The following is a 12,601-nucleotide window of genomic DNA, read 5'->3' as shown; positions in this document are numbered from 1 at the left end:
TTTAAATTAATTTTGCTCAGAGTAGAGGTGGCTCTTTGAATTGGGAGTCACGTCCTCATTTTTCATTCTGACATGGCCTCTGCCATTGTTTTCTAAATACTTTCTTCTTCATATTTTCTTTTAGACTCTTGGAATAGTACTCAATTGCATTTTGTATTTTTTTTTTTCCATAAAGGTGATTTCTTCAACTTATCTTTTCCTTCTACTCAGTGTTTGTCTTTTTTACTAAAATATGTCTCTGCATACTTGAGACTTATTTTTCTCAGTAACTGTCTTTCATGGTAATGCCAGAGTTACTGGGACTTTATTCCAGGCATCAAAACCAGACTAAAATACTTCATTTCAGCAAATGTTTTACTTTTATTCCTTTGAGATACTCTTCGGCATTTTGCATGGGGAGAATGTTGGCTGACTACACTCTGACTGGGGCAAGTAGGGAGGTCTAAAGGGCATGGGTTGCCTTCTGTAGCACCACAGAACTCTCATGCTCTGCAACATTCAGTCTAGGGTTCTTTGGGCAATTGTTTCTCACTATTCAAAGAGTTCGGAGGCTGTGGTTTCTCTTCCTCTTGCATCCTTCAGATCAGTTTTGTTTCCCACGGTCTGTGATGTTAACCACTACATTATACTATCTCCATGTTTTTATACACAATCACACTTGATACTAGTTAATACTTATGATATGCCAGGAACAAAAAAAATTTAAAGGTATTGATGTTTTTAAACCTATGAAACAGAGCTGCAGAAACTGAACTGAGAAACTAATTTGCTTCATGTGTCAGAATAACCTCTGCTTCCATATTTTTCAAAGTTAGAATCCTTTCAGTTTAACCCCAAAGTTGGTATTTCTAGATACTAGCCCAAGTCTAGGAAATTAAAAAACTATGAATTTTTAGCATAGGTTTACTATGCTAAAAATAAGTGAGCTTATACAATATTTGTAAATTGCTAATAGATTGCTCAGAGAAGGCAATGGCAACCCACTCCAATACTCTTGCCTGGAAAATCCCATGGATGGAGGAGCACGGTAGGCTGCAGTCCATGGGGTCTCTAGGAGTCAGACACAACTGAGCGACTTCACTTTTACTTTTCATTTTCATGCACTGGAGAAGGAAATGGCAACCCACTCCAGTGTTCTTGCCTGGAGAATCCCAGGGACGGGGGAGCCTGGTGGGCTGCCGTCTCTGGGGCTGCACAGAGTCAGACACGACTGAAGCGACTTAGCAGCAGCAATAGATTGCTATATGCCAGATTTAGCACAATGTCATTTAATAAGAGACACTCAAGTGAAAAGAGGAAAAACACCAAATGTTTCATTTTTCATTATGACTTAAGTGCAGTATTCAGTTCAGTTCAGTTGCTCAGTCGTGTCCGACTCTTTGCGACCCCATGAATCACAGCACGCCAGGCCTCCCTGTCCATCACCAACTCCCGGAGTTCACTCAGACTCACGTCTATCGAGTCAGTGATGCCATCCAGCCATCTCATCCTTTGTCATCCCCTTCTCCTCCCCAATCCCTCCCAGCATCAGAGTCTTTTCCAATGAGTCAACCCTTCGCATGAGGTGGCCAAAGTATTGGAGTTTTAGCTTTAGCATCATTCCTTCCAAAGAAATCCCAGGGCTGATCTCCTTCAGAATGGACTGGTTGGATCTCCTTGCAGTCCAAGGGACTCTCAAGAGTCTTCTTCAACACCACAGTTCAAAAGCATCAATTCTTCGGCACTCAGCCTTCTTCACAGTCCAACTCTCACATCCATACATGACCACAGGAAAAACCAAAGCCTTGACTAGCTGGACCTTTGTTGGCAAAGTAATGTCTCTGCTTTTGAATATGCTATCTAGTATCGACATAACTTTCCTTCCAAGGAGTAAGCGTCTTTTAAGTTCATGGCTGCAGTCACCATCTGCAATGATTTTGGAGCCCCAAAAAATAGTCTGACACTGTTTATACTGTTTCCCCATCTATTTCCCATGAAGTGATGAGACCGGATGCCATGATCTTCGTTTTCTGAATGTTGAGCTTGAAGCCAACTTTTTCACTCTCCTCTTTCACCTTCATCAGAGAAGCCAAAGTGGGAGAAAACATACATACACACACACTTTTCCATAGGCAGAGCTTTCAAATTCAACTCTTATTTCTCAAAATTCAACCTAAATAATGTAGAGAATTTTTTTCCTTCTTACTACATAAAGACCCTTAAATTTTCTTTGACAGTTAACAACTGTAATATTGTTTTTACTGTTGCCCTTCTCAAAATTTGAGAGAAAATCCCATGAAGACTAACCAAGTTGCAGTCTGTTTCAAAAGCTAAAAAAAAAAAAAAAAACCCAAGCAGTAGATTAAGTTAAAAGTAGAAGCTTAGACTTGCTGAATTCAAATAGTTACAAAATTAAAACACACTTCAAGTACTGTACTGAAATCAGATTGATTATATTCTTTGCAGCCAAAGAGGGAGAAGCTCTATACAGTCAGCAAAAACAAGATCAGGAGCTGATTGTGGCTCAGATCGTGAACCACATGATCTGCCAAAATTGCCAAATTCAGACTTAAATTGAAGAAAGTGGGGAACACCACTAGACCATTCAGGTATGACCTTAATCATCCCTTATGATTATACACTGGAAGTAAGAAATAAATTTAAGGGACTAGATCTGATAGACAGAGTGCCTGATGAACTATGGACAGAGGTTCGTGACACTGTACAGTAGACAGGGATCAACCAACCACAAGAAAAAGAAATGCAAAAAAGCAAAATGGCTGTCGAGGAGGCCTTACAAATAGCTGTGAAAAGAAGAGAAGTGAAAAGCAAAGGAGAAAAGGAAAGATATACCCATTTGAATGCAGAGTTCCAAAGAATAGCAAGGAGAGATAAGAAAGCCTTCCTCAGCGATCAATGCAAAGAAACAGAGGAAAACAACAGAATGGGAAAGACTAGAGATATCTTCAAGAAAATCAGAGATCCCAAGGGAACATTTCATGCAAAGATGGGCTCGATAAAGGACAGAAATGGTATGGACCTAACAGAAGCAGAAGATATTAAGAAGCGGTGGCAAGAATACACAGAAGAACTGTACAAAAAAGATCTTCACAACCCAGATAATCACGATGGTGTGATCATCCACCTAGAGCCAGACATCCTGGAATGTGAAATCAAGTAGGCTTTAGGAAGCATCACTACAAACAAAGCTAGTGGAGGTGATGGAATTCCAGTTGAGCTATTCCAAATCCTAAAAGATGATGCTGTGAAAGTGCTGCACTCAATATGCCAGCAAATCTGAAAAATTCAGCAGTGGCCACAGGACTGGAAAAGATCAGTTTTCATTCCAATCCCAAAGAATGGCAATGCCAAAGAATGCTCAAACTACCGCACAACTGCACTCGTCTCACACACTAGTAAAGTAATGCTCAAAATTCTCCAAGCCAGGCTTCAGCAATACATGAACCGTGAACTTCCAGATGTTCAAGCTAGTTTTAGAAAAGGCAGAGGAACCAGAGATCAAATTGCCAATATCTCCTGGATCATTGAAAAAGCAAGAGAGTTCGAGAAAAACATTTCTGCTTAGACTATGCCTAAGTCTTTGAATGTGTGGATCACAACAAACTGTGGAAAATTCTTCAAGAGATGGGAATACCAGACCACCTGACCTGCCTCCTGCAAAACCTGTGTGCAGGTCAAGAAGCAAGAGTTAGAACCGGACATGGAACAACAGACTGGTTCCAAACAGGAAAAGGAGTACGTCAAGGCTGTATACTGTCACCCCGCTTATTTAACCTATATGCAGAGTACATCATGAGAAATGCTGGGCTGGATGAAGCACAAGCTGGAATCAAGATTGCCAGGAGAAATATCAATAACCTCAGATATGCAGATGACACCACCCTTACGGCAGAAAGTGAAGAAGAAATAAACAGTCTCTTGATAAAAGTAAAAGAGGAGAGTGAAAACGTTGGCTTAAAGCTCAACATTCAGAAAACTAAGATCATGGCATCCGGTCCCATCACTTCATGGCAAATAGATGGGAAAACAGTGGAAATAGTGGCTGACTTTATTTTGGGGGGGCTCCAAAATCACTGCAGATGGTGATTGCAGCCATGAAATTAAAAGACATTTACTCCTTGGAAGGAAAGCTATGACCAACCTAGACAGCATATTAAAAAGCAGACACACTACTTTGTCAACAAAGGTCCATCTAGTCAAGGCTATGGTTTTTCCAGTAGTCATGTATGGATGTGAGAGTTGGACTATAAAGAAAGCTGAGCACCGAAGAATTGATGCTTTTGAACTGTGGTGTTGGAGAAGACTCTTGAGAGTCTCTTGGACTGCAAGGAGATCCAACCAGTCCATCCTAAAGGAGATCAGTCCTGGGTGTTTACTGGAAGGACTGATGTTGAAGCTGAAACTCAATACTTTGGCCACCTGATGTGAAAAGCTGACTCACTGGGAAAGACCTTGATGCTGGGAAAGATTGAAGGCAGGAGGAGAAGGGGACAACAGAGGATGAGATGGTTGGATGGCATCACCAACTCAATGGACATGAGTTTGGGTCAACTCTGGGAGTTGGTGATGGACAGGGAGGCCTGGCGTGCTGCGGTTCATGGGGTTGCAAAGAGTCGGACACAACTGAGTTACTGAACTGAAAGAACAGTTTGACACAGAAAGGCAGAAACTGAAAGTGAAAGTGAAGGCGCTCAGTCCTGTCTCACTCTTTTCAACCCCGTGGACTGCAGCCTGCCAGGCTCCTCTGTCCATGGGAGTCTCCAGCCAAGAATACTTGAGTGGGTTGCCATTTCCTTCTCCAGGGCATTTTCCCAACCTGGGGATTGAACCTGGGTCTCCTGCGTTGCAGGCAGATGCTTTATCCTCTGAGCCACCAGGGAAACCCAGAAAGGCAGAGTATACTCTACTCAGAAAGGCAGAGTATATTGTTATTAAAAATCAGCAATTCACTGATTAATTACTTCAATGTTTTACTCTATTCATTTTCATAAAACAGTTAACTGGCACTGATATTCCTATTTCACTAGAGGTAGACTGATTTGCACATTAGCAGGAAGAAAAAAAGCCTATGACTTCTATGTTTCATTGAGTATTTCCAGGTGAAGTACAGTCCATAATACTGAGCAGACATTCATAAATGACTAAGTGCAGTTGTATACTTATTTTAACTAAGATTTCAAAATAATTAAATACAAATAAAAATGAAAATTCTAGACTACAGAATATTATATTCAAACATTAAAGATCCTATAATGTTCAAAAAGCTTAGATGGGAACATGTTTTAAGTATTTTTACTATCCTCCTTATCACTTTTGACTTTTTTCTTTTCTATTACCAAAAAAAAGAGCTCAAATAGATTTTTACAACAAAACTCACCAAAAATGTTGGTCTTTACAGTAAGTGCAAGATGAGTATTATTCCTCAAAATTTCAAGGGCCTTCACAAACGTTATATTCTCAAAATTTTGTCCATTTACTTCCATTATCTTGAAGAAAGTGTTCAAAAAATAGAAAGACAGAAACAGTATTAGTTATTTCTGCAGCCTTAAGTTTAATGGGTAAAAAAATAAAACTTAAATAAAATGTACCTATATGTGAACAATAGTTATCTGTGAGAAGTGGAATTATTGTCTAATAGCTTTTCTCTATATTGTGGTATTTTCCTAAATCTCTACTATAAACATTTTTTTCAGTTCATTTCCTCTGGGATAATACCAGAAAAAAATTTAAAACATAATGTTTTATATATGAAGGGAAAATTTCAATTGTGTCAGATCTCATAAAAATTATCACCTGTGTGTGTTTGTACACAAATTTTAGTGAAGTATTCTAAATGCAAATTTATTGCATTTAAAAAAGAGGTAAATTCATTTAAAAGTGGTATTCTAATTACAGCTAATATCATTTCCTGCCACTGACTGAATCAGGCAGCCAAAAAGCAACAAGCACAACTGTTATGGGCTCTTGTTCCATCTGACATTGCTGATCATTCATATCAGGGCTTCACAAACCTGGCTGTACCTCAGAATCATCAGGAGTTTATTCAAAAAGTACTGATTCCAAGGAAAAAGGATAAAGAGACAAGACATGCTGAGGGAAAAAAAGGCAGCACAGAGGATAGATCTTGAGGGCTGACACAAGAGATTTCAAAAGGATAAAAAGGAGTGAGAAAAAAAAATATTAGGAAAAGAAAAAGAAAAAAAAAATCACAGAAGTTAAATTTCCAGAGTTTAAAAAAGTCTTCAGTCTACATACTGTCATGGATCATCTAATATCAGGCAAAAAATAAAAAGATCTATTTTTTAACGGATCACTTGAATATTCTGAATTCCAGGGACTTAGAATAAAGACTCTATAAGCATCACTCTTGGGGATTTGTGCTGGTGGCCAAAGGCACTTAAAAAAGAAATAGAATGGCTTAGACTTCTTTGGGACTATATTAAGATGATGTGATACCTTTCTGTGACGTCAATGTTCTGAGAGAAAAATGACTGTGATCAAAGATTTTTATACTTCATTGAACAAAGATATCATTAGACATGTAAGGGACACAAAGCTAGAATACTCATTCGCCCTTTCTGAAAGAAATCCTAGAAGAGGTACTAGAAGTACTGGAAGACAACTGTGAAATAAATAAAAATAATGGCACCATGTGGCATAGACGAAGTAGAGGTGATCAATGAAAGCAGTAAGCAGGTGCAAAATGATTCTTAGTAATAAGCTTATGAAACTTAATGCAAATGCCAAAGTACTCTTAAAAAAGAATATTCACAATATTAAAAAATGACTTATTGAAAATCTCAGATAATTTCAACCATACTTGGAAGGCCTGAGGGAAGAAGTAAAATAACGATAAATTTTTCTCTCAGGAATCAAACTGCTGGAGTATTCTTTTCTTTTTCTTCTATGAAGAATGAGATTCTTAAACATGTTTACCAAAAAATACCTGTCCAATAAATATATGACTCCAAATTCTTAGCAACTAGATATTCTTAATGAGTAGTCTGAGTAAAGCCCAGAAATCTCTATTCTAAAAAGCTCCCCTAGAGGAAGAAAAGTATCATTAAAACTTTGTGTCAGAGTTTCTTTTTTAAAATTATATAATTTATTCTTAAATTTTAAAGTATTTTATTATATCATTCACTTATATCAGTTTCTTAACTCCCCGCACTACTGATATTTAGATACTGATATTTGGTCTGGATAACTGCCATGTGGCTGCTTTGTCACGGGGTGTTCCTGGCTATTCAGCAGTATCCCTGGCCTCTATCCACTACATGCCAGTAGTAATTCCCAAGTCATGACAATCAAAAGTAACTCCAGACATTACCAAATGTCTCCTGGGTGACAAAATTACTGCTGGTTGAAAGCCACTGTTTTGAAGTACAGAACTTTTAATAATGTGAATGCATGCCTGCTTGCTTGATTTGTGTCATGGCATGTGGCATGTGGGATCTTAGTTCCCCGACAAGGCACTGAACCTGTGCCCCTTGCAGTGGAAGCACAGACTCTTTTAACCAGTGAACCACCAGGGAAGTCCCTGTGAATGCCTTCTTAATTCAAAAACAAAAAACACCATCGTGTGATTACAAGTAAAATAAGGTCACATTCTAAATGAACACATAAACAAACAAAAATTTTAAGTGGAACAAAGTCAGCTTCCCAAATGATTTAGCTAGGAGAGAAACCACTCTGGTGTACATGAGATTTTGAGAGCTTTGTTCAAAATACAGATTCCCAGTCCTTAACTCTGCAGGATGTGATTACTATGATTACTAAGACTGAGGTATTTTTTTTAGTAACAAAGTTGTCAGAATTTCATTTTTGAAAATATATTGTTCTATAGTTTACTAATGCCTCCATGGAGAGAATAAATCCCTATCTACTTACTCCCAGTATCTCCCCTTCCTTTTCCTAATCCTTCAACCAGCTCACTCTACTTACGGATATACCAAATAGTTTTGTTACCATATGAACATTATTTAAAGCAAAACCATCATTTATGGTAAATCTTTGGCCACTTAATTTTAGAGTGGTATGGAAAAAAGTGCTTACTCCTTTAAAACATGCAAGGGTGCTAACTCTCTTACTGATCTTTCTGGAATACTGTGAAGTTGCCAAATGACGAGTTTCCTAATACTTGGAGGATGGGCAGGACCATTCAGATTGATAGTGGCCAGACTACCAGGCTGTTTCTGGACATGCTATATCAAATTTTCCATTAAGAGTAATGGATATATGACAAACACATTTTAAAAATAAACCATTTAAAAATACCACCTCTAAAAAAAGGTTTCAAAGTATTTCCTTAAATTGATCATGCTTACTAGAATATCATCATATGAGAAAAGTAGCACTCCTATTACTTATAAAAAGGCTTTAAATGGTTGTTATTTACTTACTTGATCACCACGTTTCAGTCCTGCATCAGCAGCTTTGCTACTAGGTTCTACGCTTTCAACAAAAATACCAAATCCCTTCTCACTTCCTCCACTTAGGCTGAAATGCAGAGGTGACTCCCGGGAAGCTTTCTGCAGCACAACCTGTCTCCACTTAGCCTTTGCAGCACACGCAATATTCAATAACCGGAGATGACCATTCATTTTCTATAAAGTAGAAAGGGGTAACATATATATATAAATGTATATTATCTATTCCTATAGGCTTTAAAAATATAACCTAAAATTATTACAACTAGAGTAAATAAAGAATATATAAGTATGGGTAAATAAAACTGAAGGAGAGAAACCTTCCACCCTAGGGCACTCTCAAGAATAAGATCCCTTAATATGGTTTTTTAAAATTTCTAGATAATCACAAGTTAGAAAAGATTTCAAAGTGGTGTCTTATTCAGACAGTGATGACAAAAAAATTTCTTCATTTTCTGAATCTAAGTAATAACACATTCTGTATTACTATTGTGCTTATCTCCTAGCTGTTACATAAAACCAGAATATTTTTAAACTTCTATTTAAAACCTTAAAGGACTTCAACCACCTTCCCAAACATTGTCTGATACTCAGACACATGCAAGTCTCCATCTCTTTCAGAAATATTATTCTTATAATTTAGATTTTCCTATATTATTTTAGATCTTCATTAAACTCAGCAATATTTTAACTTTCAAGTTCTAGTATCAGTTTAATGTATCAACTGAGAATTCAACTATCCTCGAATAGTGTATTAAATAAATCTCATGTCCATAACAAAAAGCTAAAGCTTTTCCTCAGGGTAGAAACCAAGTTTTACACCTCTTCTGATCCTATATAACAGCTTGGAGTATACAGCAGAATTCAGTAAATATTTGATGACTGACTTGGTAACTGGGGGAAAAAAATCCCATGACTGCAAGATAGTTTCTATTTTCATAAGTCCCTTGAATATTTACATAGCCAGCAATGGAAGCACCAAATGATGCTGGTGAGCCTCAACAGGCCTCTTAATCAGTTCCCTGTTCATTCTCCCCATTTTGCATAGAGCAGATGTGCTGCTGAACAGACTACAGGAACCAAGAGTTAAGGAAAGAGACAAAACAATCAGAAATTTGCCCTTCTTTATTCAACTTAATCCACTTCTACTCTGTAATAACAATGGTGCCATGCCAGGTTTTGTTTGCAGATTCTTATATTCATAGCTCACTATAACCCTCAAGACAATCCCAACAACCTAGAGGCTACTATATAAAATAAGACAATGGAGGCATATAAGGTTGGACAATATTTCCAAGTTCACATATCTACCAAGTGGTGAAGTCTGAATGTTGTTAATTCAGGCAATCTAACTCCTGAGCTGCATTATTATTTATTTCCTAAAAATTGAAGTTGCTTGGAACACACAACTGAGTTGAAGTTCAAAGTTTTTATATCTAAAACGAAGAATAAATAGATTTATAAATAGCTACCATGAAAGTTAAGAAGACCTTGAGGGTATTATCTGAGGTGTTGCATATTAAAAACAAATGAAATCACATGCAGAAGGGAGACTTAGAAAGTCTACTGTAGGTCTGATAAATATGTGTATTTGAATGCCTAATACACATGAAGTGAAGACTAGAAGAAGCATGATCTTTGTTTGGGTTGAAGCAGCAGAGGATGAGCCCAAGTCTAGAATACAGATTTGAAAGTTCTCAGAACACAGGAAAAGATGAAAGCTATTCTGAGTTGCAATTCTTCAGCAGGGGGACAGAAGAGATTGGTAAGAATCCCCAAACCCTGAAGAAGATAAAATTTCTGAGCCTTACTGTATCTTCCAGATTTTTTTCAAATTCCTCTAGAAATCGAGTCATAGCAGGATCACCTTCAAAATCATTGAAATGATTATTTACCCATAATAATACAATCCGTGTTACCTGTGGAAACATGGAAGAGGCAGCATAGGATTATATGAGAGGAATTCTTCCTGCAAAAATAAAGCCCTAAAAGCAAGTCCTAAACTGAGGAACAACTGAGCTTTATGGCTAAGCCCTTTGCCCACCCTCTCACACATGAAAGGCTCATTCTAACAGAGAGCAACATTTAGTTTGAGCTTTTGCTTCCTTATATAACAGAGAGAACAAAGCCTCTGCTTTCACTGAGAAGACAAGCCTGTATACTAACATGTAAGTAGTACATGGGAAGTGTATTTTGAACAGTATCTTAAAATGCAAACTTCTAAGGGCAGGCAAATGTCAAGTATTTCTTTAGCTGAGACCATTTCACCAAAATTGTAACAAAAATCTGAAACCTCCTTCGTAAACACTATAATTTTCAAAGTTGTGAGTTAATTTATTACTTTGTTAACCTGTGCTACAGATTAACAAAAAAGTTAAAAACAAACAAATGGATGTTCAATTAAATGTGCCTACAGTGAACTCTACTCAATGCCCTGTGGTGACCTAATATTGGAAGGAAATCCAAAAAAAGGGGAGATATATGTATACTTATGTCTGATTCACTTTGCTGAATCAGTACAGCAGAAACTAATACAACACTATCAGGCAACTATAGTCCAATAAATATAAAAAAAAAATTAAGAATATTAAGAAACATTCTGAACATTAAGAAAACACACAGAAGCCAAGATAAATCTAAAGAAATAAACCAGAGATTTTTCCAAAATCTAAATTAAAAAAAAAAAGTGCCTAATAATACAAATAATATTTTTATTATTTGTAAATACAAATAATATTTTAAGTCATATCCTTTAAAATTGTGGTAAAATAACACATAAAATCCACTATTTTAACCATTTTAAAGTGTACAATCCAGTGGCATTTAGCCCATTCTCAATTGTGTACAGTCATCTCCAAGCTACCTAGTCCCAGAGCACTATCACCACCACAAAAGAAAATCCCATTCCCAATAAGCAGTCACCTACCATTCTTCCCTCTTTCCAGCCCAGAATAGCTTCTATTTGCTTTTCTGCCTCTCTGATTTGTCATATAATATGTGATCTTTCATGACTGGCTTGTTAGACTTAGTACATTTTCAAGGCTTATAACACGTTGCTGCTGCTGCTGCTGCGTCGTTTCAATCATGTCCGACTCTGTGTGACCCCATAGATGGCAGCCCACCAGGCTCCCCCGTCCCTGGGATTCTCCAGGCAAGAACACTGGAGTGGGTTGCCATTTCCTTCTCCAATGCATGAAAGGGAAAAGGGCAGCATGTATCAATATTTCATTTTTTTTTTTTTATTAAATGGTGGTGGTTTAGTTGCTCTGTGTCCAACTCTTGCAACCCCCTGGACTATAGCCCACCAGGCTCCTCTGTCCATGGGATTTTCCAGGCAAGAATACTGGAGTGGGTTGCCATGTCCTTCTCCAGGGAATCTTCCAAATCCACGGACTGAACCCAGGTCTCCTGCACTGCAGACAGATTCTTTACCAACTTTTTTATAGCTGAATAATATTTCATTATATAGTATGCAATATTTTGCTTATCCATTCATCAGCTGATGGACATTTGAGTTGTTTCCACTTTTTGGCCATCATCAATAGTACTACTATGAACACTTGTTTACAAACTTTTGTTTGCATACCGATTACCTGTTTTGGCTATATACTTCAGGAGTAGAACTACTGGATTACACAGTAATTCTAAGTTGAACTTTTTGAAGAACTGCTGAGCTGTTTTCCATAGCAGCTATACCATTTTACATTACTACAAGCAATGTATGGGAATTTCATTTCCTCCACATCAACATATTCAAAATCCTTGGTATTTCCTTTTTTAAGTCATCTTAGTAGGTATGAAGCAGAATATCACTGTGGTTTTGATTTGCATTTCCCATGACTAATGACACCGAACACCTATTGCATGTGATTGCTGGCCATTTATCTCTCTTCTTGGGAGAAATACCTATTTGAGTCCTTTGTCTATTTTTAAATCGTATTTTCTTTTTGCTGTTGAGTTATAAGAGTTTTTTTATTTATTCTGAATACTAGATCCTTGTCAGACATACGATTTGCAAAAATATTCTCCTATTCCATATGTTGTTCTGTTTTTCCTGATTGTTCCTTTAATGTGAAAATGTTTTAATTTTGATGAAATTCTATATATCCATTGCTCGAGTCTGTGCTTTGTACTAAAAAAAACTATCGCTGAATCCAAAGTCATTTTTTTGT

The 12,601-nt window shown here is 37.2% G+C and overlaps 1 protein-coding gene across 10 annotated transcripts in view; it reads right to left on the bottom strand.

The window, feature by feature from the left end:
- RAPGEF6 (Rap guanine nucleotide exchange factor 6) overlaps positions 1-12,601 on the bottom strand; it is a 227,846-nt gene that overhangs the window by 65,322 nt on the left and 149,923 nt on the right. For all 10 annotated transcript variants that reach the window (XM_070792042.1, XM_070792043.1, XM_070792033.1 and 7 more), the window contains 3 exons: positions 10,241-10,348; positions 8,403-8,606; positions 5,378-5,486 (listed from right to left, as the gene is read on the bottom strand). In XM_070792042.1, the coding sequence (XP_070648143.1) occupies positions 5,378-5,486; positions 8,403-8,606; positions 10,241-10,348 (421 nt within the window). The remainder of the gene's footprint in view (positions 1-5,377; positions 5,487-8,402; positions 8,607-10,240; positions 10,349-12,601) is intronic.

This window comes from Bos indicus, chromosome 7, assembly GCF_029378745.1.
Source record: "Bos indicus isolate NIAB-ARS_2022 breed Sahiwal x Tharparkar chromosome 7, NIAB-ARS_B.indTharparkar_mat_pri_1.0, whole genome shotgun sequence".
NCBI classification, from domain to species: domain Eukaryota; kingdom Metazoa; phylum Chordata; class Mammalia; order Artiodactyla; family Bovidae; genus Bos; species Bos indicus.
The sequence above is the reverse complement of the archived record's forward strand: the minus strand, read 5'-3'. Positions and strand labels throughout refer to the sequence as shown.